At 44.2% G+C, this 25811-nt stretch overlaps 2 protein-coding genes across 3 annotated transcripts in view; one reads left to right on the top strand and one right to left on the bottom strand.

The window, feature by feature from the left end:
* Window positions 1-25811, top strand: part of PMM1 (phosphomannomutase 1) — a 172091-nt gene that overhangs the window by 16405 nt on the left and 129875 nt on the right. The window lies entirely within an intron of this gene.
* Window positions 9033-25811, bottom strand: part of CCDC134 (coiled-coil domain containing 134) — a 30531-nt gene continuing 13752 nt past the window's right edge. The window contains exons 3-9 of one of the 2 annotated variants that reach the window (XM_063133609.1): window positions 24623-24719; window positions 19509-19621; window positions 17353-17474; window positions 15660-15744; window positions 13669-13850; window positions 12187-12258; window positions 9033-11048 (exon numbers count right to left, since the gene is read on the bottom strand). In XM_063133609.1, the coding sequence (XP_062989679.1) occupies window positions 10923-11048; window positions 12187-12258; window positions 13669-13850; window positions 15660-15744; window positions 17353-17474; window positions 19509-19611 (690 nt within the window). In that variant the 5' untranslated portion in view covers window positions 19612-19621; window positions 24623-24719 and the 3' untranslated portion in view covers window positions 9033-10922. The remainder of the gene's footprint in view (window positions 11049-12186; window positions 12259-13668; window positions 13851-15659; window positions 15745-17352; window positions 17475-19508; window positions 19622-24622; window positions 24720-25811) is intronic. The other variant, XM_063133608.1, reaches the window with a different exon arrangement.

Below are 25811 nucleotides of genomic sequence, written 5' to 3'. Positions count from 1 at the left end.
TAGTATACCACTGTATCTCCCATTTAACACATGGAAATAATTCCACTGCCCAACAGCCAAAGTTCAAGCCCTTCAAGCGGAACATTCATCAATCCTCCACTTGCTCCAGGGCTGCTCCTTCAAACTGTACAATGCAGAAGTAACAAAGGTAACGGCCCTGCCATTTTGGTCTGAGGAGAGAATCTAGCCTTTCTAGACTGATGCATTCAACAGAACTTCTTGGAGCATTCCACACTTTCTAAGGGCATATAATTTCAAAAGACAGAACTTTACTGCATATTTTATATCATGTTTTTATAATGTTTATACTTTGAATGGTTTTAGATTTTGTGAACCACTCAGGGAGCTTCAGCTATTGGGCAGTATAAAAATGCAATAAATAAATAAAGATAGATGTCCCATCACCACGCAAGAGTTGACAACATGCAAAGAGCCTTCCATGTGCTTTACAGATGTGTCTCTGGATGCACATCTGCATCACTGCTAGCCCAGCTCTATAATGGCTGTGCCTTTTGATGGGAGAGTGCATTCAGACATCCTCCTGCTCTTAGGTATGACAACTGACTCACAACTACATCTGGTGGAAAGCGTGGGGGAAGGTTTCTGTGCTTTCGTCCACCCACCTCCACATCTGTTTTATAAGTATCACTAGTCACTTTCCAGCCTATTAATAAAGAAGCATCTTGAGCAAGACATATTTTGCAAAGTCCGATCTTTCCCCACCTACATTTTTTCCTCAAGACTATGGGTTTGATCTAAGCTTTCATTAAGAGAAGCTTAACATGTTACATTTATCACCAGTATCATTTCTTTCTGTTTTTCATATATGCATATCAGAATATCATGGCACCTTTTCTCCATGATCAGTGATACACATTTTTTTTCTGTTCTGAAAACACAACGTATGCATTATCCACACAGATCCATGATTGTGTTTCTCCAAGGTTACTACTTCCTGTAAGGCATATCACTGTGAAAATAGTCAGGCATTTCTACTCTGTCAGCACTGATAAGAGAGGGTGGGAGGTTACCTGTTTTTCTGGAAATCCCTCTTAAGTGTCCAGGAAGAATACAGCTGAAATGTTATTCTATGACTCCAACTCTTTCTTCCTGCCCACTTTCACTATTTCTTATCAATGGTTTTAGTTTTTGTGAACCGCCCAGGGAGCTTCGGCTGTTGGGCGGTATGAAAATGCAATAAATTATTATTATTATTATTATTATTATTATTATTATTATTATTCAGCTAAACAGCACCACACTTTCAATAGATTTCACAAGAGATAAACTGTCAACGATGTCACGCTTACTCTGGTCAAGGAAGCTCGTAGTCTTGGCTTTATATTTGACTCCTCGCTCTCCTTTACTCCTCACATCGAGGCAGTAGCTAAATCCTGTCGTTTCTTCCTATATAATATTGCCAGGATTCGACCATTTTTGTCTGTCTCTTCTGCCAAGACTCTCGTTCACGCACTGGTTATCTCTCGGCTGGACTACTGCAACCTTCTTCTCTCTGGCCTTCCTTCGTCTCACATCAGTCCGCTGGTCTCTGTCCACCACTCTGCCGCTAAGATCATCTTCCTGGCCCGTCGCTCTGACCATGTCACTCCACTTCTGAAATCTCTTCATTGGCTTCCAATTCACTCCAGAATCCAATATAAACTTCTCCTGCTGACCTTCAAAGCTCTTCACGGTCTAGCTCCTGCCTATCTCTCCTCTCTCATCTCACACTATCGCCCCGCTCGGGCTCTCCGCTCCTCTGATGCCATGCTTCTCGCCTGCCCAAGGACCTCCACTTCCCTTACTCGGCTTCGTCCTTTTTCTTCTGCTGCCCCTTACGCCTGGAACGCTCTTCCAGAACACTTGAGAACTACAAACTCAATCACTGCTTTTAAAACTCAGCTAAAAACTTTTCTTTTCCCTATAGCCTTCAAATATTGAGTTTGTTCTGACTCTATACTGTTAGCTTCACCCTACCCGGTGCCTGTTTACACTTCCCTGTGCCTGTTTGCATTCTCCTTCCCTCTTTATTGTTTACTACAACTTATTAGATTGTAAGCCTATGCGGCAGGGTCTTGCTATTTACTGTGTTATCTGTACAGCACCATGTACATTGATGGTGCTATATAAATAAATAATAATAAAATAATAATAATCAGATGTGGCTTCAGAAAGAGATGTTGATCGCAACATATAGCCAAACGGCATTGAATTTTTTTATTCCAGCTTAGAACTACTGCATCAGTTTTACTGGGTCAACAGGATATAGAAAGTTAAGTGAGGACTGATAATTTCAGAGACTTATACAAACTATAGGGAATTATTCTTGGGCACAATGGATTATTGATCATCGCCAAAATATATCTAATTTATTTCTGTGTATACCATATGTTCAGAATAATAGCTTGGTTTGTTTATATTGTTTATATGTACGCTTGCGTTTTCCAATGATGGCAACAGCCAGCCAGAATATGACCCAAACTCATTTCTGCGATGAGGAACTAAGTGTGTCAAAGTGCTAGTGGACTGTGATTGGAGGAAACACCAGGCAGACAAAGTTGCAAACTAGAAGTACAGACTAAATTTCCTGCTAAGAACAAATGCCAATGAGGAAAATATACCCAGTCTGCCAGAAATCTCTACGTAGAGTAATGTAATCTCAAAGGATCAATCAAACCAGCACAATTTAACTATATCCAAGGTTTATCATAGTGGTAATAGCAAGGAAAGCACATCTACTATTCTAGGGTGTCCCAAAATTATTGTTGGAGATCATACCTTTGGTGGATTCTTTTCTCTACAAGTTTGTTGTAACAGGCTGTTGTAACCCATCCCTGTGCATGATCTACTGCAAAAGCAATAAAAAAATCTGTGCCCAAAGATGTTGTTTCTGTGATGTGATATAGATAGATATAGATATATCTCACATCAGAACTTGATGCCAGAGTTATCACAGAGCCTGAGGAGGTGTCCAGTGCCCCATCTGGTCATGTTTCCTGGGATCAGCAGTTCCAGTTGTTGCAGCATGATGATGTGGACAAGACGCTTGAATCAGTCCGTCCCACCACATGTAAGTTTGACCCTTGCCCATCTTGGCTAATTCGATCCACAGAGGTGGATTGATTGGGTGGGTCTGGGGGGTGGTAAATGCCTCACTCTGTCAGGGAGTGGTGCCTGCTGCCTTGAAAAAGGCTGTAGTGCACCTTCTCCTGAAGAGGACCTCCATGGACCCAGAGGTATTTGAGAACTATTGCCCCATCGCTAAAATCCCCCTTTTCAGGCAAGGTGCTTGAGTGTGTGATGGCTGGGCAGCTTCAGACGTTCTTGGACGAAACTGATTATCTGAACCCATTCCAGTCTGGTTTCAGGCCAGGGCACAGCCTTGGATGTTCTGACCGACAACCTACTCCAGGTGAAAGAAAGGGAGAGTGCTATCCTGTTGATCTTCCTGGATCTCTCAGCGACTTTTGATACTATTGTTCATGGTATCTTACTGGATCAGCTCTGCAAGATGGGAGTAGGAGGCACTGCGTTACAGTGGTTCCGCTCATACTTGCAGGGGCGATACCAGAGAGTGGTATTGGGGATTCCTGTTCTACCCCATGGCTATTAAGCTATGGAGTGCCACAGGGCTCTATTCTATCCCTCATGCTGTTCAACATCTATATGAAGCAGCTGGGTGAGGTCATTAGGGGGTTGGGTGTCATCAGTATGCTGATGATACTCAGCTCTACTACTCCTTGTCGTCATCGGAGTCAGCTGGGGTGATGAAGGTGCTAGACCAGTGCCTGGAGGCTGTAATGGGCTGGATGAGAGCCAATAAACTGAAGCTGAATCCTGATAAAACAAGCTCTGTGGATTGGTGGTTCCCGAGTCCTGGAATTGGGTAAGCAACCTGTTCTGGAAGGCGTTGCACTCCCTCTGAAGGAGCAGGTGCATAGCTTGGGAGTATTCCTAGATCCATCCTTGTCACTGGAGGCCCAGGTGGACTCCGTGGCTTGGAGTACTTGGGGCCAGCTGCAGCCTTTCCTAGACAGGGACAACCTAACCACAGTAGTGCATGCACTGGTAACTTCCCGATTAGACTATTGCAATGACCTCTACATGGGGCTGCCCTTAAAGATGACTCGGAAGTTGCAGCTAGTGCAAAATGCAGCAGCTAGACTGCTGGCAGGCACATCTTACAGAGACCACATAATACCATTCTTAAAGGAATTGCACTGGCTGCCTATATGCTTCCGGTTAGGATTCAAGGTGTTGGTAATGACATTTAAAGCCCTAAATGGCTTGGGACCTCAATATTCGAGGGAGCGCCTCTCCTTATATATGCCTACCTGAGACTTGAGATCTGTTGGAGGAGCCCTTCTCCGCATCCCACCAACGCAACACATATGTTGTGGTGGGACATGGGAGAGGGCTTTCTCTGTTGCAGCACCCCGACTGTGGAATGCCCTCCCCTTGGAGGCCTGACTGATGCCAATGCTGACTTTATTCTGGCACCAAGTAAAATCATGGCTTTTTAACAAAGCCTTTAATGGTTAAATTCACCAAGTTTGCACATTGTTTTAACTGTTTAATTGTTTTTACTGCTTTTAAATTATATACTGGTTTTAACTTGATTAATGGTTTAATTTGTTTTTAACTGTGTATCTTCTTTGTTTTATATTGTATAATTTTATCTGTACGCCGCCCTGAGATCCTAGTGATATAGGGTGGGATACAAAAGTTTTAAATAAATAAATCAATCTTTGTGTGTGTGCGTTAGAGAGAGAGAGATTGTGTGTGTGTGTGTACGTGTGTTCACATGCACATGCACACACACACACACACACATATATACACACACGCAAGATTTACAATGCAATTTGCAACCTCTGTCAAGTAGCCATGCTTCAGAAATTATGTGAAAGTAAATTTGGCTTAAGGCTTCCTTCATGTATTCTAGGAGCTGCAGAATTTATTTATTTATTTATTTAATACACTTATATGCCACCCCCATAGCCAGAGCTCTCTGGGCGGTTTACAGAAATTCTAAAATTGAGATAAAAACGAGTATACAAAATTTAAAATTCTAAAATGCAGAACATACACACATAAAGCATTAAAAACCGTTAAAAAAACTAAACATGTGGTGATTAAGATGTGTTGCCATATGCCTGGGCAAAGAGGAAAGTCTTAACCTGGCTCCGGAAAGATAGCAGCGTTGGTGCCAGGCGAGCCTCATCAGGGAGATCGTTCCAGTCTGGGGGCCACCACTGAAAAGGCCATATCCCTCGTTGCCACACTCCAAGCCTCTCTCGGAGTAGGCACCCGGAGGAGGACCTTAGATGTTGAACGTAGTGACCGGGTATATTCACATCGGGAGAGGCGTTCCATCAGGTATTGTGGTCCCAAGCCGTGTAAGGCTTTATAGGTCAAAACCAGCACCTTGAATTGGGCTTGGAAACATACAGGAAGCCAGTGCAAGCAGACCAGAGCAGGTGTTATATGGTCGAACCTTCTGGTTCCCGAAATCAATCTGGACGCTGCATTTTGCACGAGCTGCAGCTTCCAAACCATCTTCAAAGGCAGCCCTACATAGAGTGCATTGCAGTAATCTAACTTGGAGGTTACCAGAGCATGGACAACTGAAGCCAGGTTATCCCTGTCCAGATAGGGGCATAGCTGGGCCACCAACCGGAGTTTGTAAAAGGCACTCCGTGCCACTGAGGTCACCTGAGCCTCAAGTGACAATGATGGATCTAAAAGAACCCCCAAGCTACAAACCTGCTCCTTCAGGGTGAGTGAAATCCCATCCAGAACTGGTAGAACACCCCCCATCCTATCAGCGGAATCACCTACTAACAGCATCTCAGTCTTGTCTGGATTGAGTTTCAGTTTATTAGCCCTCATCCAGTCCATTGTCGCAGCCAGGCACCGGTTCAACACATCCACAGCCTCTCCTGCTGAAGATGAAAAGGAGAAATAGAGCTGTGTGTCATCAGCATACTGATGACAGCACACTCCAAAGCTCCGGATGACCGCACCCAGCGGCTTCATGTAAATGTTAAACAAACGGGGGACAAAACCGACCCCTGCAGGACCCCATACTTGAGAGTCCACGGGGCCGAGTAATGTTCCCCAAGCACCATCTTCTGTATCTGACCCGCCAAATAAGAGCGGAACCACTGCAAAGCAGTACCTCCCACTCCCAGCTCAGCGAGTCGTCCCAGAAGGATACCATGGTCAATGGTATCGAAAGCCGCTGAGAGGTCAAGGAGAATCAACAGTCACACTCCCTCTCGTGTCTTTCTCCCGACATAGGTCATCATACAGGGCGACCAAGGCTGTTTCCATGCCAAAACCAGGCCTGAAGCCCAACTGAAATGGATCCAGATAATCAGTCTCATCCAAGAGTGTCCAGAGCTGGCCCGCAACCACCCGCTCAAGAACCTTGTCCAGGAATGGAACATTTGCCACCGGCCTATAGTTATTAAGATTTTCCAGGTCCAGGGAAGGTTTCTTTAGGGGTGGTCTCACCACCACCTCTTTCAGGCAGCCCGGGACCACTCCCTCTCGTAAAGAGGCATTAATCACTTCCCTGGCCCAGCCGGCTGTTCCATCCCACCAACCGGAGTTTGTAAAGAGGGGCAAGTATCCAGTACAGAGGTGGTCGCACGAACCAGTCCAAGCACCTTGTCCATGTCCTCAAGCTGTACCAACTGAAACTCATCCAAGAAAACAGGACAGGCCTGCGCTCTGGATACCTCACTAGATTCAACTGCTATAACACTGGAGTCTAAGTCCTGACAGATGTCAAAGGTTTTGTCCTGGAAGTGCCTGGCAAATTCATTACAGCGGTCCTCAGAGAGTTCTACAATGTCCTTGGGGCCAGCATCTAATAGCCCCTGAACAACTCTGAAAAGTTCCGCTGGGCAGCAGATTGATGATGTAATAGTGGCTGCAAGATACTGTTTTTGCTGCCCTTGCTGCCTTTGAATATGCTGTCTTGTATGCACTTACCAGAAGTTGATTACATCCAACCAGAGCTCGCCTCCATCTGTCCTCAAGCCGTCTCCTATTTTATGAGCTTTACTCAGGAGAGGGTGCTCGGGAGCAATCATGTCAACCGCCTAGGTCATTTCTGCATTCCACAGGTCAACCACAGTTTCGACAGGAGAGCCAGCCCTATCAGCCGGAATACTCCCCAGAGCCCTTTGGAAACTAATTGGATCCATTAGTCTCCGGGGGCGGACCATCTTAATGGGTCCCCCACCCTTGCAGAGGAGAAAAGCCGCTGTAAGTCTAAACCTCAGCAAGCAGTGACCTGACAATGACACGTGGACTGATGTGAAGTCCCCCACTTTCAGATCACCATCTCCCTGTCCAGTTGCAAAAACCAAGTCTAAAGTATGCCCTGCTACATGCGTTGGTCTGATGGAATATTGGGACAGTCCCATGGTTGTCATGGAGACCATGAAATCCTGTGCTGCCCCAGATAAGGTGCCCTCGGTGTGAATGTTGACATCCCTTAGAACAACAGCCTGGGGGCTCTCAACAGCACATCCGAGACCACCTCCATCAGCTCAGCCAGGGAGCCTGTTGAGCAGCAGGGTGGGCGGTACACCAAAAGGATCCCTAATCTGTCCCGTTGGCCCAACACAAGGTGCAAACACTCCAGACCAGTAGTTACATGGACAGGGAGCCTGCAGAGGGAGATGGAGTTCCTATAGGCCACAGCAAACCCCCCTCCCCGGCCCTCAGGTCTACCCTGATGCTAAACCATATACCCTGGTGGGCATAGCTGGGAGAGACTAACTCCTCCCTGCTCACCCACCCAGATCTCAGTTATACATGCCAGATCAGCTGCCTCATCCACAATTAGGTCATGGATGAGGGAGGTCTTGTTATGCACCGATCTGGCATTTAAAAGCAGCATCCGGAGGCCCGAGGGCTGGCTGATAGGGCAACCAACAAACCTGCGGGTGTGAGGAGGGCCAGAACATGAGACAGCCATTAACTGTCTGCTCCGAGTTCCCAAAATGCTCAAACAGAAAGTGCTCTTCTGCTAGAAAAGCAGAAGAAGCAGACAAGCAAATTCAAATGCACTGTAGGCACAGCTACACTTAGAATACTGTGTACAGTTCTGGTCACCACACCTAAAAAAGGATATTATAGAGCTGGAAAAAGTGCAGAAAAGGGCAACAAAAATTATTGAGGGGAAGGAACATCTCCCCTACGAGGGAAGGTTACATCAACTGGGATTGTTTAGCTTGGAAAAAAGGAGACTAAGGGGAAACATGATAGAGGTGTACAAAATTATGCATGGTATGGAGAATGTGAATAGGGAGACATTTTTCTCCCTCTCTTAAAATACTAGAACCCGGGGTCATCCCATGAAGCTGATTAGTGGGAGATCCAGGACAAATAAAAGGAAGTACTTCTTCGCACAGCACATTTATGGACCTCACTAACACAAGATGTAGTGTTGGCCACCAATCTGGATGGCTTTAAAAGGCGGTTGGATAAGTTCCTGGAGGCAAAGGCTATCAATGGCTACTAGCCTTCATGGTTGCCTGCTATCTCCAGTATTCGAGGCAATAAGCCTGTGTGCACCAGTTGCTGGAGAACATGAGAATTTATCTGGTACAGGCTGCTCCTACAGTTTATAACACAGAATGCTGTGTGTGGCCATGCCCCATGTGTTGCTTGTTCATCCCTGGCCGATGAGTGCTGGACTAGATGGACCCTTGGTCTGATCCAGCATCAGGGCACTTCTTATGTTCTTATGTTCATTTGTAAGTAACCTGAACTGCAGACATAGGCTCAGATTATTTGTGTGGTTGCCTATAATTTTACTGAAGGTCAGATATCTGTGTGAGGTTACTCACCTTTAAGTGTCCAGCCACAGCAGGAGGCAATTTCTACCAAGTCTCTGCTACACCAATGTTCTAGCTGGTAGCGCTGGCAATCATAAAAACCATCTTCCACATTCCTGAGACACACTCAAATGGCTCACAATTAAGCAACAGATATTGGAGTTTTTTTAAAAAAAAAAATTCTAATTTTATTCAAGAAAAGCAAGGTCAATTTCCAGTTTAGATACATATCCAAAAAGAAACCAAGCATAACTGGCTCTCTGTTTAGAAAATAAAAGTCATCTCCATTTCTGCAAACTGCAGTGTCCCCTGAAAGAAACCTTCCCTCCCCACAAAATAATCTTCCACTGGCACGAGCAAGCTACGTTCTAGAGCTGTGCAATTCAGTCAAGGGCAGCAAAGGAAATCTATATCTCAAGCCAGCCTTGATAGGTGCAAGAAGTCTACCAAGTTGTAGAACTACTCGTGACAGTGAGGGGCCATCAGAGCTAGGAGAAGCAAAATACTCATGTGAATTCAGAGAGAGTTCTGCTGGTGTGAATCAATCCCAGTCCTAAACAAAAGCAACCAATTGTGCCAAACGTCATAGTGGTCCTATAACAAATGCCCGCAGAGTGCCTGCGTGTGAATCAGTGTGCGAATCCGTAAGTCAGCTCACCAATGGAGAAGTGTAGATTGGAAAGAAAGCACTGATCATATTGTGGCCAGCGTCAGCTGATCTCTTCTATAAAACTAATAGTAGAGTTGGAATCTGAAATGAATTTGGCTCCAGGTACAAGCCTATATGGAATGCTTGAAAAGATCAAGAAAGGCAACTTGTTCCTGTGGAGCAATAAGGCAGTAGACTAGTAAAAAGATGCCCTCAGAATTTCACTAATCACATGATGAATACACAATTGGTTGGTTTCTTAATATAATGGTAAGAGGAGAAAAAGAATAGAGAAGAAAATCACGCTGTCAGACTCTCTGCTTTCCCCCAGTGTTACAACCATGGCAAACTGGTATCTCATGATATTTCAAAACAAAGGCCACCACCAAAATATCAAAGTTACTATAAACTGAAGGAAGGACATCTAGTGGAAAGCAAAAAGTCAGCAGTCATGGGCACAGCAGTTTGATTCCTTAGTTACTGAAGAACACGCGCCAAATGCAATTTATATAACCAATACTCCCCGGCTCTCTTTGTGCCTCACACAGAGAACAAATAAGCTCCCTTCATCCTAAGGGGAATGAAATATCCATCTCCATGACCTTTTCAGTAAATGTACCACTGTGTAGTGTTGGTAACGCTGTTTGTGACAAAATTGTGGCTGTTACCAGTTGCATCAAGACCCTATGCCTACAAAGTCAGCTCATACAGGTCCACAGGCAGAAGTTGCTTTACCTCAGTGCTTTATTCCCTTGTTAAGTTGAAGGCACTCCCTCACTGTGCACAGGCTTCAAGCCAAAATTATTTATTTATTTATTACATTTCTATACCGCCCAATAGCCGGAGCTCTCTGGGCGGTTTACACAAATTAGCCATTTTTAAGGTTTAACAATCTTCTGGGATGGAGGAAAACTCTGACAAGAAGGAAGTATCATATAACCAAGAGGGGCCCAGAAAAAAAACCCAACCTCTTGTAGCTGTGCCACATTACCAGCCTGACTGCATGGCAATACACAGCATTCTGTGTTATAAACTGTAGAAGCAGCCTGCACCAGATAAATTCTCTTCCTCCTCCTGCCCCAAAGAACTCTTAGCATTACAAAGTGGCAAAACCACAGGAAAACAAAAATACACAGAGACACAAAGAATGGTCTCTGACAAACTCTGTACATTCCAGGGACTCTGAAAAGTCTTCACACAAAGGAAGATGTGCTCAAAGACCGTGATCTCCATCTCGGCATTTCCCACGGCTCAATCCAGTGTCCTGTTGAAAAACAAAATTAAACGTCCGAAACCCAACAGATGGAACTTCCAACATCCTGGCATTTTTCCTGAGGTCACCAAAGGATGTTCCTTTCCAGCTGCTTCAACTCCCACCAGCGCAAGTCACAGCGACAGGACAGGTGGCAGCGGAATCACAACTCAGACTGCGAGCGCGAGATGCGAGGCCCCTTGCGGATCTCCTTCCGTTTCTCTTCTTTCTTCCTTCGCTTCTCTTCCTCCCGGAGAGCCTTCTGGAATGTGTCTGCAGTGGGGAAAAACTGACAGCCAACAGTATGATCTCAGCTAAGTAGACACAGAGAGGGCAGATAGTGACATTTCTTTGCACAGTCTTCATAATTAGCCAGCCAAGTTAGCCTCTTCCCTCCCCTTACGCTAGTTCTCTCTCTTGGTCATTTCACTGAACTTCAAGAGAGGCACATCCAGCATTAGATCATCAGGAGAAGGTATTATACTCCCCCCACCTATGGATTCCCTATAGGAATGGAAGCTCCTATGGATTCCCTATAGGAATGGAAGCTCACAAAGAAGGAGAGCAAGCGACTTGCCAAGATAGCAGTCTAAAGGCCTGCTCACATGCATGCAGGCATACATACATACAAATCATTTTCACACAGTCCCCAGTATCATGTTATCCTCTGCCCACATAATGGATCGGAAGAGGGAAGGAGTGGGAAAGAATATTCTTGCATTACTCCCCAAAATTTGCATTAGCAGGAACCAAAAATGGCAAAGGTGTCCAATGCCCCAAGCTAGGTTGTTCTTTCCAAATCTCTCGCCAGTGACAAAATCACTGTCAAGGTTTTCCACATACAAAATCTGAAGGTTTTGAAGCAGTTAGAGTCTTGATCATTCTGACTGCTTTGCACGGTGGCTCAGCACTACCGAATGGGTCCATGTAATTATCTCACAGGGAGAGGTATTTGCACCTGCCTTTGCCAAAATGCAGCATGCAACACTGGCCCAGTGAGAGCGGCTTCAGGTGAGACAATCCTCTGCACCCAAGCTGAACATGCAGTCCCTTCCGCTGCTCAGCTGAGGCCCCAATTGTCAGATCAGAAGGGGAACTTGCAGAGATTGCAGTTGCACCAAGTTCCTTTTGCAAGTTCTCCTTTGGAGGTAACATTCTGTACTACTGACTGAATAGGGAACCAAGTATGCATTTGGCTGGCTGCTCAGGACAGCCACATGGGAAGATGTTCTCTGGTGTCAAGCTGGGGTGGGTGGGTGGGGAGGAGCTGCTATTTCTGTTAGTGACTCCTAGACATGACCACATATCTGTCATCAAGCAGTGCTGCCTATTTCTTTCCTTGCTATTCCCAAGCAAGCTGCCAACAACCAGTCAGCCAAACGAAGGGGAAAAACAGGTAGGGTGGGCTCACAACTTTATTGCCTTACTTCAGAGTTGTCTGTTTTAAAAGGATTCCGGTAGTCTGGAGACCTTTCGCTAATTCCCAGCTCTTGAGCCATCTGCAGAGGAAAGCACGCCAAAGTAGTGGAGATCAACTTAATTCTCATCACAGTGAGAGTCCCTCCTGCCTGTCTCCCAGTTCTGTCCCCAGTGGAGTTTCCCACCCTCCTCATTTGGTTCTTTAGTGCAAATTGTCCCATGTGAAGAGAGAGAGAAAAAACCCACCCTCTTATCTTAAAATAAAGCAGCATGCCACACTGCAAGGGGTTTTCTGTGCCCCTTGTGGGCTGAGCCACTGATCCTGCAGCTCGCTCGCCAGCTGAGCATAGGCTGCAGAAAGGTGTTGTGTAACTTGATGGGGACCAGTGTGCTGGATGCAAGAATGGGCAGACAGGCTGTTCAGGCTGCAACATCACAGAACTCCTACAGGAAAAGCTCCTCCCTGTGGAAATTAGAATGTGAGCCTTGCATTGATCAGCCATGTATGCCACTCACACAGCAATGTAATTTTATTGCCTATTTATTTATTTAAAACATTTATATCCCACCCTATATCATTAAGATCTCAGAGCAGTGTACAGATAAAAGCATACAGTATAAAACAATAAATATGCAGTTAAAAACAAATTAAACCATGAACCAAGTTAAAACAATATAAAATTTAAAAGCAGTAAAAGCATTTAAAATAATGTGCCAGTGAGTTTAACCATCAAAGGCTTTGTTAAAAAGCCATCTTTTTACTCGGCATCAAAATGAAATCAGTGTTGGAGCCAATCGGGCCTCCAAGGGGAGGGCATTCCACAGTCAGGGTGCCACAACAAAGAAAGCCTTTTATTGCACTATATCCATGTTGGGAAGCAATAGTTGATCATGACTTCCCAGATTCACATATCTGCAACACTTGGACATTACTATCTATCACTGCTTCCAAACGAGGCGTTTACGGTGCCACCGTCCTGCCTCGTTCATGAAAATTTGCAGGAAGTCCAGGCAATGGCACCATACTGCTTCTTCCATCTTTTTCCTTAATGCAGAAAATCCATTAAGGAGAGAAAGATGGGATACCTGCACAATGCCTTCCGATTGCTAGTGCTAGGAGCCCTCCCAATCTGGAAGCACCCTATATGCAGATTTCATGCTACACCCTGCACACGAGGGAATTTTCCACCTACATTCTGAAATCTTTGAAGCGGCTCTTAGATTCTTAATTTTCCTCAACTCGTACTCTTTTACCCCATTTCTCCTGCCTACTATCCCAGTGGTCTTGAACAGGTGGGTCACAACCCCAAAGTAGGTTGCAAGATCAGTCCAGATGCTGCTGCCATGATGGGCATGGAGAAATGTTGGGCACAGGTCCCCTGTTGCAGGGTGGGAGTCCCAGGTAGGGTCTGGACCAATTGGACCACTGTACTATCCAACCCCGAGGAACAGAGGAAGTGAGAGGAGAATCCAAACAGCCACTGCCTTACCAATCCAAGTACTTGTGAGTGGGAACCTTGATCAAATACGCCTGTCTGGTTACAGAAGCCGATCCCCCAGCGGATTAGATTGTTCCAGTTGGAGTTGCGATCAAAGTAATGGTGCACTATTTTCGGGAATCGCAGGACTACATCACCAAAAAAAGCAGTGTTCTCCACCACATGGGAATATGCTAAGGGGGTGGGAGGAAACAGGAGTCACTATTTTGCCACCAGTAAGGATCAGACCAGTTCCTTGTCCATTGGAATAAACTTGCAATCATAATGCAGATGGTTTATCACTTAACACACTTTAGCCGTTCTTTAGTATTCAGCACTAGGGATGAAATTTTTCCAAATCTTTGCTTATTGGGAGAGGGGACAGAAGGTGGAAGGGTAGGGATTTTAACCTATATTACTGATTATGAGTAGGGAACAAAGGAATTGTATTTTACTTCAGGTTAATTAATCCAGAGTAAAAGAGAGCAAATTTCTGCACACAGCATTTGGAAAAACACCCATTAGAGGAACATACTAACATGTTTACATACAGATCTCTGAACCTCAGAATTCCAGGAAGTAAGCTAGTCATTGAGAAATCTGGCAGCAAGCCAGAGGAGACCATAATTCAATCTGACATCATTTCCCCCACATTTCTTCAAAAAGAACAGGAGCCGTACAGTGCTTTTAACATTATAACATAAGCAAGAATTCTGACTCAGAGTTGTGGCTACCTGTAGTCAATATTCATGCCACCGAAAAAGTATTTGAAGTTAAATCCTTCCAGTTATCAGAGATACTGATGACAATGGTTATTTTAGGAAAAGCTACTGCTGGCGCCCTCCATATATGTTGAACTATATGCATGCTGGGGGATATTGGGAATTGTACTTTAACACATCTGGATGGTGCCAGGTTGGAAAAGGTTTCTATAGGTCAGTAACATCAAAAGCTTACAGTGAGTTACTTCTGGAAATCTGCATCATGGCCATAACATCACCAAAGACCACATGACAGGATACCTTAAAACGGAAACCATGTCTTGGAGAAAATAATACAAATCTAATCTTTCTCTGCTCAGCTGTGAGAGCTAGAATTGCTTTTCTAAAGGGGGGCAGGGGAACCAACAAAAAGGCACCACACTAAATACACCCACCAGCCATCCTCACAGTCCCATAATCTCCTTGGCACACTCCTTGGCACAGTTACATAATCCTGCTGCCCTTAAAGGCCCCATTCCCCCTTTTCCCATAACACTTTAAAGAAGTGCCCTCCTTTTTATTTATTTATTTTTTGCTCATCAGAACACAAAGATAGCTGCACTAGTCCATGAGAATTTGGATTTTTATTTTGCTCATCAAAATATTTTTAAAAGGCACTCGAAACCCCAGATTGTGATTCTCTGCAAAGCACGGAAACTCCAAAAATCTGTGCCAATCTGTCCAGTCACAAAAGTTGGGGTTTCTGGTTCCAGAATCTGGAATTCATTAGGTCAGAATTCTAAAGCTACTGATTATATTTGCCAGTGCTAAAGCGCTTCTCAGTCTTTATTATTTAGGACATAAACTAGTCTGGTTATCTCAACACAGAGACCTATATATTCATGCATGTGGGGTGAAAAAATGTTCTGTAGTGGGATGCATTTAACCGACTGGGGAAAAAACAAGGCACCAAATCCCAATGAACCCATACATCCCAGTTTAATGATACCGACCATCCCTACAAGCGTTAACTTTCCATCATGTGCTTGGGCGAAATAGCAAGATTCTGTTCTGCTTCATGTACCATATGCTACGCAATTTCCCTTGGCTCTATTCCCATCCCAGGACCTTTACAAAATGTCAGAAATGATGACACACAAGAACAGAAGCGACAGAGGTGGCTAAGGAAGAGTAGTCAAAATGGCAAGAGAGCTGTAATGCCATAACAGCTCATCGTTACAAATTTAATGAGCAAAGAACGATGGACAGGGAAACCAGGATTAGAAAGCAAAGAGGTCCCACCATCCTTCAGCTTCTCATCTTGAGGGAATGGCCCATCTGGAGGAACATCTGCTGCTATAAGCACTGCCCGTGAATCTTCAAGAACCTGCACATCACAACAGAAAGCCATTTCAGTTTATTTTAACATCTTTCCCACACGCCTGTATTGCCAAGCAATAGCCTCTTTGTGGTTCCCCATCACAACCACCCCCTCTTCTGCTTTGTAGATGCCTGATGTAGTCCTGACAGTCTAGAGTACTTGGGGGCAGTGCTGCTGCAGGAGAATAAACTTACAACATGCAGCCCCAAAACCTAAATGGTTTAATTTAGTAAATAAATACACCAGCCCTTGAAAATACTTCACAAATCTGCCTGGGAGACAAAAGGGTTGTCTATATCCGTTCAAAGCCCCGTGGTAGCAGTGAATCTGTGCTGCGTCAGCTATATGATGGAGCTGCAGATCCACAGCTACCGTGAGGCTCTTCTGTGAAGCTGAGTAGTTAAAAAGTCAGCAAGCGTGAGGTGAGTGTGGCTCTTCTACTGTCTGTCCTTGCTCTGTGGCTGATCCAGGGCAGTCCTGGCAGATGGTGACTCCAGGAAGAGGGTGGGTGCGACTCCAGTACGCGTTCCCTCCTTGGCATTGAGATTACTCAATGCCACCCCAGGTAAGTGAAACAACAGGGTTTAGGGAGAACACAGCGAAGGGGGAACACAGTGACAACTCGGCACTGTGAAGACAGCCCCAAAGACTGACTTTCCTGAACTATGGCTGCACACACACACACATGACTGCCAGGACAACATTACATTACGGAGCATAAAAATGGAGCATGCTTGTCCAAGCAGCTATAGAAAAACAGTAACTGTATGCAGCACTTGCCATCTTCCCTACAGGACACAGTGGCACTGTTCAGAAGACACCTCAAACCACAGCTTTAACCGCAGTGATTAAGCCAGAAAGCCAGTCTGTGTTCAGAAGACACCTTAAACCATGGCTTTAACAATGGTGAATAAAGTAAAGAGCCTTATACTGCCATTGTAGCTCAGTAAGAAATCACTTGTCCACTGCCAAGAAGACTAGCTCAAACAAAACTCTTACTCTGCACTTGGACCATTCAGACCCATACCCTGGCAAATCTCCAGAAAAAGGCAATTTATATTTATGGATCAGGCACTGAAAACACCTTTTTATATACTCTTGCTGTTCTACTCTTGTGCAAATGTAACAGGTAAAGTGACACTTGGGGAGGGGTGCCCAAGCTATTGTAAGACTGATGCCATCCTTAAGAAGTTATCTTCCACAATACATTCAGCAGTCTTCCCCAACCTGGTGCCCTCCAGATGTGTAGGACTATAATGCCATAGCTGGCTGGGGGATCCTGGGAGTTGTAGTCCAGCACATCTGGAGGACAGAAGGTGGGGGAAGGCTGACATTCAGCAACTAGCAGCCCCCAAGGGGCGTGGTTTTACCTATCCCCTGCACCCATCTGGCAACCAGGAGTGAGTGGCAGCTCCTAGATTTTCCAGCAATCCATTCTGTGTGTGGCGTTGTCTCATATCCTTCCTCCTCATCCTCTACCTCCACCAGTAAGACTAGTTGTCAACCAGTGGCTATACTGTTTCTTTTAATTTCACAGCACTGGTTTTAGGACTTCCCATTAAACATACAATGATAGAAAAATACATATCTAGTGCTAAGTTAGGTAAGGCTCACTTTGAAAAGACCCTTGAGCATGATATCTATGATCTTGTATTGCTGATTCACATCATTGAGTTCAATCAGGTTCTTCAGTGCATTCATCTGGTCTTTGCGCTTCACTTCAAACAGCTTCTTATCTGTGGCTTGGTCAAGGGTACCATACAGATCAGGACATCCCAAACTGTGCCCCATATTCCCCCCACAGCACATTCCACAAGTCGTTCATCTATCGCATGATCCACTTCAAAAAGAGGCATCCCCTCAAAATAGCCCATACAAATGGGCTACTGTTTCTTTTAACTAGTGCATCAAATTTCATAAGAGCCATCAGCTAGGAATAGAACACACCTTACAGAGATGGGGGGGAGGGGATGCCTGCACTCATTGGCCTGGTAATCTGGCCAAAAAGGGGGCTTAAACTAGGATCTATGGGGATAATGGTATAAACATAGTGATACATTCAGAAGATGAGGACTCATACCACAAATTGAAAGCAAGAGAAAGCCCACAAGTTAAAAAAAAAAAGAAGTTCCATTTTAAAAATATAAACAGTAGGAGAATCCTACATGGTACAGTCCTGGTAGAAATGTGAGGAATTTATATACAGAGGGCTGTTTTCACATCATTTTCATAATGAAAAGAAAATCACAATAATAATAGACATATGTATCTGAAAGCAGTACATCAACAGAAGCACTACCTCAAGGAAATGTCTGGAGGGTAAAACGCATGCAACAAATGGTATCTCTTTGCATTTACTCTGTGAAAAAGACCAAATTAATGGAAAGGAACTAAAAACGTATAATAACCATGAACAGATAACAGCCAATGCATGGAGTCACATGATCACTACAGCCAATATTTAAGCCATGATGAGATGCAGTGTGTGGTTTGTCTAAATCTACGCAGATTTAGGGGTTGTTTGAGGGTTAAATAACCACAACAGATGATGGGCTATTTGAGAGTTGTTTAATCCACAAACAGCCCATTGCCAAGGTTTGGATAACCCAGTAAACAATGGCAACCCCTGCATGCCTGCCAGCTTGAACCACAACCCACCGTGGCTTAAATAAGCCACGGCGGGATACAATGATCATGTGAACCTAGTGGATATGTCATGAAGATAACATGGCAATAAACAGCTTGTGCCAGACAATTTTGATAGGTGCTGATAATCAAGAGGACTACTCGACCAACTCGAAGCGCAAATATTCTGGATTTTGTTCTCTCCAACAGGAAAAGAAAGTGGGAATATGAAAGTGCAAAGCACGTAGAGGGAAAACAAACATGAAATAATATAATTTGAGGTTGTTTTTTAAGAGAAGAAAGAATGTGGTACAGATATTAAGATATTGAAGACAGACTTCAGGTACTTCCAAATGCCTAGCACTACCAATCAAAAGCTGTTGTGTAGCTATTCTGTCTTTTCCTCCTTAACTGATCTTTCGTGGAAAGAAAACAGATGGAAAAACTGATGGGAAGGTTACGAGTGGAAGACTACATTATCTGAACCACTTGTAAAATTCCATGAATGATGGAATTGGGCTACTGCACAATAAAAGTTGATCTGGACTGTCAGTAAATTCTTTGTAGATGCTTCATTTTATAACGTTTGTTATGTAATCGTGAAGGCACTGGGCTGGATCCACTGGTGAAGGGGAGTTGGATTGGACTACCTGCTCCTCCATGCTGAGGATTCCCCTAAGGGATCACGGGGATGTGACACCAAGACCAGATCAGCATGGGGCCTGTGAGGTGGCCATATTGAGGTGGTGGAAAGGGGTTCACATTAGCAGCCTGTGCCGTGGTGTGTCCTTGGCCCTGCCATCCATTACCAGTGCTCCTGGCATGTGGGCCAGGAAGGGGAATCAGTCAACAGGCAGACTGGCTGATGATAGGATCTGCACCATATGCCACCACCAAGTGCATTCAAGTGAGTCAATAAAGTTGTGGCCAATTTATTATTCCAGCTATGCCCATGTGTCTAATTTGTTCTCTTCCCTTTGCCAACCAGACCCAATTAAGCACTACCGTCACAAGTAAATCTTCATCCAAATGGTTTTCTCTCTCTCTCAACACACACACACACACACACACACACACACACACACACACACACACACACACACACACAGACTTTGAAAGCCATAATATATACAGTGGAAGGATACAGATTTCTAATCCTGAATCTGGGTTTCTGTTCTCTGTGTCAGCAGTGATGCCTCTAGATAATATCAGGGTAAAGAGAAAAATGCTGACCCGAAAGTAATCCATCCTTAAAATCCTAGATTGGAGAGAGATGGGGTACAGGGAGAAATGTTCTAATCATTTTCATGATTTAGGTTAAAATACAGAAACCAGATGGTTCCACACCATCAACCTAGTTAATACTCATTAGTGTAGTGTAACTCCACCTATTGCCTAGGGCCCCTTCATGAATGGACCCTATCTCCAATCCATCCACTTTGCAACCTCAGAGCCTGAACATTATTTTTCTTCTGGTGCGGCAACTATGAGCCCTGCACAGCCATGCAAACCATTGTGTGCAAAGGTGTCACATGCATTGTCTGAGCAATACACAGAAATTGATTCCAGAGTACCTGGTTCATGAGAGGCTCAATGCAGTAAAACAGGAACCATGATTACCTGTAACTGCTGTTCTCTGAGCAACTCTCTGCTTGCTCACATCCCATATGTGGAACTACACACAAGTTTCAGAAATCTCTAAAACAACTTCCTCAACCTGGTGCCCTTGACATGTTTTGGATGTCAGCTCCCATCAGCTGCAACCAGTAGGGCCAATGGCCAAGAATGCTGGGAGTTGCAGTCCAAAATATCTGCAGGGCGTCAGGTTGAGGAGAGCTAGAGCATGAAGTACTCCCCTGCTCAGTTCCTTCCCAATGCTGCAACTGCATATTTGTGACATTTACCGTATGGTTTCTTCAGCAGGGAAGATGGCTGGATTGGCTGCACAAAGAGCTGCTCAAAGAACAGTAGCTACAGGCAAGTCTGCAATCCCATAAATGGGAGACTAGAGTGACTTGAGGAGAGAAGTCCACTGCTCTGCAACTCTCCTCTTCCTACACTGGCTTCTTTCACGGCATCAGTGTCCATAGCACAATGCTAGAAAAAACATCAATGGAGACTCCTACATTGCTGCCTTCCAAACAGCTGCCACGAGACATCTTTGCAGTGTTGAAGTGGCTACAGCCGTTGTTGAATGAGCATAAATCCAGAGGACAGGGCTTCTATTTTCACTCATAATAAGTACTAATAGCAGATGTAATACACCTCAGAAGTGACTGGGAAGAAGCTTGACGACCCTGAGTCCACCTTGCATAGCAGGTGAAAGTGTGCGTTCTCTTCTAAATTGAGAAGTGCAAAGTAAAGTTAATAGTTGTACGAACATCCAGTGGATGTAATGCACATTCCTGCTTGACTGAAGATTTGGAAAACCAGGCAAAATACTGCTTTGATTAATGTGAAATGAAAAAGCTACCTTGAGCAATAAGGTTGAGCTAGACCTTAACTCTCCTGCTCTAGACTGAGTCCCAGCTCTTTGCAAGCACATACAGACTCTCTTCAGACGACATGCTAAAACACGGTGGTTAAGCATTTTGAGCTAAACATTATGGTTTAGCTTGTCATGTGAACCATGACTTAGTGTGTCATGTGAACCGTTCCTAACCATGGGACATATTAAATACCCTCACTAACTATTTGCTGCAAAAGCATTAGTGGCCTAACTATGGCTTAGTGTGTTGTCTGAACAAGCTCACAGAGAGTTAAACAATACAATAGTCAATTTGGCAACCAGCTGGTTAAACAGACAAGTTTCAGTCCAATGAGATTCAGGTTAAGGCAGGAATGGTAAAAAAAAACCCAGGCAGCGGTCAGAAGACAGTCAACAATGATCAGAAAACAGCAGGAGTGATCAAGGTAACAAGAAGAAGGGCAAGCAAAGTAAATCAGTCAGGTACATTACTTGGTAAAGAAGCAATATCAAGAAGCAGTCCAGTAGCACAGAATATCCATCACAGGGCAAGGCACAGGAAGGAAGCTGGCACATACTGGAACTGGCAGAGGCCTTGTTTCCAGTATCTCCAGTTACCAGTGAGAGCTGTTATAGCTAAAGCTAGTAGAACCCCACCCAGTACTCAGCTGCTTCCTGTCAGAGGCTTGTCAGATGTCCTCTTCATGAGGTGGGCCCAACTCATGCGTGCTCTTCTTCAGTAGGCGAGCACTCCTTCTCCTGGCAACCATCCTCTCATGGACTTTAAGGCACCGGCATTCTTGGGGACTAAGTGGTGGCCCAGCATCTTCCTCTCAGCTACTCTAGGAAGCAGATTCAAATGCCTCACACCTGAGGGTCCTGGACCATCTTGGCTAGTACCAGGGTGTTCTGAGGGGCCAACTGCTCTGATGGCTCTGGCTCCTCCTCTAAAGATGACTCCAGTGGTGGCATGACATCTGGGGCCATGACAATGACACAACTTTATCTTTATGCACCTTCAAGAACTGTGGATCTCAGTGAAGCGCACTCACTTCATAGGCTCTTCTCACTGATATGAATACCGTCAAACCCACAACTTTAATGTAGAGAGATTCCATTAAACATGTTGCTACAGGTTCAAACAGTTCAGTCACAATCTGTTACAAAACAAGAAGCCTTTGTTCAAGAAAATGAGGACACTTGTGAGTCAATCCTTGCTCAGCCTTCTCTCATCATATGAAACAACTCCTTAAAGTTTAAGGAATCATTTCGTGTGATGAGATTAGCTGGAACAACCTTCAGTAGGAACATAAGCAGAGTTCATAGGAGCCAACTGTCTAGGTAAGGAGAAACTGTGTGGCCAGATTCTCTAGGATAGGTAACTCTTATATGCCACACATTTTGTAATGCTCCTGAGAGATGTGTACAATCCAAACCAAGGAACTTTGCATTCAAAATGATCATTTCAAACAATGAGACTGAGAAAGGGACCACGCTTTGATCAGATACTTATATGAAAAGTGGATCTTCAAGATGTTGAAGGCATGAAGCAGGCATTTTTGTAGAGGAACAAGAGGATGCTCCCTAATAATATCATGAAGAATTTCTCTGGACAAATTTGTTGAGACATTCATGATTCAATATGGGCCTCTGGCCTAGTATTTTTTTTCTCCTGAGGAGCTACCTTTGAATGAAAACTGTGTTAAAATATTTGGATGAGGCTCATTCTATAGTAGATGACCCTATATCCAAAGTCATCACCACCTCCATCGATGGGGATGGGGATGGAATATAATTTCTGCAGAGGGAGGGTGTTATGTGAAGTGGAATTCTGTTGCATATCCCAACTGCATGATCATGAGATCCCATTGAACCATAGCAATCTTGAGCCATTTGTCCTTGAACATAGCCCATTGGTTATCAGAAGAGCAGCTCTAAGGTGGAGTAAAAATTCTCTGGCTATTTATGATCTCTTTTAGGAGAAAACCTTTACACCTTGAGTGCTAGAAACATCTGCATTTCTGAAATGATGATGATGTGGTTTAAGATGCTGCATTTGGCCATCTTGATCCCTGTAATATTTCTTGTAAGAGGCCTTGCCCTGCATGCTTGGTGAATAATACTACCGCGTTGGCAAGACAGAGCCTAAGGGTTAAGCAACTAGCTCTCTGATGTATGTTAGTGACTCATCCATTTTCTGACTGAACACACCATCTTAAAATGGCAAGTCCTCAATCTTTTCATAATAGAGTTGGAAGAGGCCTTATAAGGCTATTAAGTCTAAACCTATGCTCAGTGCAGGAATCTGCCATAAAGCATACCTGACAGATGGCTGTCCAGCTGCCTCTTGAATGCCTCTAGTGTGGCGGCCCACTACCTCCCTAGGTAATTGATTCCATAGTTGTACTGCTCTAACAGTCAGGAAGTTTTCCTGATGTCCAGCCAGAATCTGGCTTCCTGTAACTTGAGCCCATTATTCCGTGTCCTGCACTCTGGGATGATCGAGAAGAGATCCTGGCCCTCCTCTGTGTGACAACCTTTTAAGTATTTGAAGAGTGCTATCATGTCTCCCCTCAATCTCCTCTTCTCCAGGCTAAACGTGCCCAGTTCTTTCAGTCTCTCCTCATAGAGCTTTGTTTCCAGACCCTGATCACCCTTGTTGCCCTCCTCTGACCCCACTCCATCCTGTCTGCATCCTTCTTGAAGCGTGGTACATAGAACTGGACGTGCTGGGTCAGGAAAACATTTAAGGACTAATGCTGAAGAACAGATTTGAAAGCCCAAATCTCTTGCTTGCTCATTCCTCTGCCCATCCAGGAGGTATGTGAGTTCTTGCACTTTTTTATTAGGACTTGGGTGTGTAAATGCAAATGACCATCATTCTTGTTACAAGTGATCCATCATTTCCAGTTTCCAAGATACACCCAGGGTGGAGACTGTTCTCAGTGATCTCCATTTTTCATCAGCCAACTGACTTCAAGTAGAGCCGCTCAGTCAGCCCAATGCATTATGTTTCAGTAACATTCAAGGTAGGATACCCCTTTTCCATTTGCCTATGTATTCAACAATCAAGTCAGTCACATGTCTTGCTCACCATATGGGCAAACATTTTCAAAGGCATAAGGAGTGTTATTCTCCACCTGTTCACCTGGGGGTTTTATGAAACAAAGTACTGCTATTCAGTTTCAGCCTCATCTTCCAAATCTGACCTTCTCCAGATTGATCATTGGCTGCTCCCTGAAAAGGCACCATGTCTAGATCCATCAGTATAACACAGTAAGTCTGGAGACTCCTAAGCAGAATGCAACAATTGACAACGCTTTTATGGCTTCATTCACAGACTTTTATGGGGGGGGGGGGGTCCTGATGATGCCAACTTCCACTCTTAGAGCTTTTCTACATGAGCAATTTATCACACACTCATGATTGGCCACACAAGGACATTTGCAGGACCTTTACATGACATCATCAACTTCCAGGGCGTCTCCCACGCTTTCCCCCATCAGAACCCTTTTGTGAAGCCTTATGCACCATTTTGGGGGGCACTGAAAGTCCAAAAGGCTGAGTTGTGGAGTGGAATCTGTTCCTTGATTATGCTGCAGTACTTCATCTGAATTTTGGAGGGATTTGGGGAGGGAGGAATCTTCAGAGCAGTCAATGCCTTCTCCCAGAGGTCTCTTTAGGTCTGGTTTTCCCAACCACCCTGGACTTTGGGGTAAATTTTAACACTATTATGTCCTTCACCAAAGCAATGCGGGTAGAGATTATACCCATTCATTTAAGTAACTTTACCTCTACACTCTTCACACTTTTTGGAGACACCCCTTCATGTCATGAAGGCCATTCTTCATATAGGTGGAATTGTCAAAGGGTCACCTCCAAAGAATGTCTAAAATACAGAGAAGGAAAACAAAAGAAAAGATTACACTCTAGCTCACAAGAAAGAACTCCATGGTAGCAGAAAAGAAAGTGAGAAGTAGAGGCAGCGATCTCGCCCATTGGGAACTGTTCTTCATGACAAAAACCATTGCGCAGGAGGTGTAACATTACAACATCTCACTTTCCAAATTCAAGAGGTTTCTGTGATTTGGTCTGCACATGTACATGCCCCAAATATGGGACTGCAAAGAAGCCAAGAAAGTGTGTGCATGTGCCCAAATATGTATGTGTACATAAATGCATGGCAGACTTTCAATCCTACTGTATGTGTAACTTCTACAGGCTTGTAAATAGCCACTTTCCTAGTCAGCTGTAGAGAACAAATATCTCCTCCAGGCAACCAGACAGGAAAGCTTTATAACAGTGGCTAACATTGGCATCTGTGAATAGTAAACATTTTTTCAGACTAATAATTGGTGTAACATTATTTACATGTCTGCACTAACAGGAGCAGACAATTGGACAAAGGTGCCCATGAGTGGAGCTCTTATAACTTTCCTATGCTTTTTTTTTGGTTTTCAAACCTGTCTCCAATAGCAACGTCTTTACCAACTATTTGTCATCTACTGCCAAGCAAAGTAAATGATTAATTTGTGTAGTAGCTCATCCAGATATTATCATATTTATTACTAGAGCAGCACCTCTTCAAGTCTTTGTTTATGCATATTTCTATATCCAAGAGATTAAAAAAATCACAGCAAAACATATCTGAGGATCATCTGTGTCTCAACAATAAGGAAAAAAAAATAGGAAAGAGGAAATAAGGTGATACATAAAATTTCAATCAGATGTTAAGATAGAATTGGTGGCACATGCCCTTACAGAAAGTAAGAGTGTTGAGTTTTCACATTATTGCCCAAACACCAAATTTGATACTGAGTGCAGAATTCCACATTTTGAAAATCCCAGCGTTCTCTTCTTTTTTTCTTGGAAAGGCAAATTCTTTGCTCTTAGGATAACAAAGACAGGCTTGACACTGGCAAGGTCTGGTGAAATATGCAAGGACAGAAGGGTAGACTGAGTATGATTTCTACCGGAAACA

This window comes from Elgaria multicarinata, chromosome 9, assembly GCF_023053635.1.
Source record: "Elgaria multicarinata webbii isolate HBS135686 ecotype San Diego chromosome 9, rElgMul1.1.pri, whole genome shotgun sequence".
Classification (NCBI taxonomy): domain Eukaryota; kingdom Metazoa; phylum Chordata; class Lepidosauria; order Squamata; family Anguidae; genus Elgaria; species Elgaria multicarinata.
Note: the sequence above shows the minus strand (reverse complement) of the source record. Positions and strands in the feature narration are given on the sequence as shown.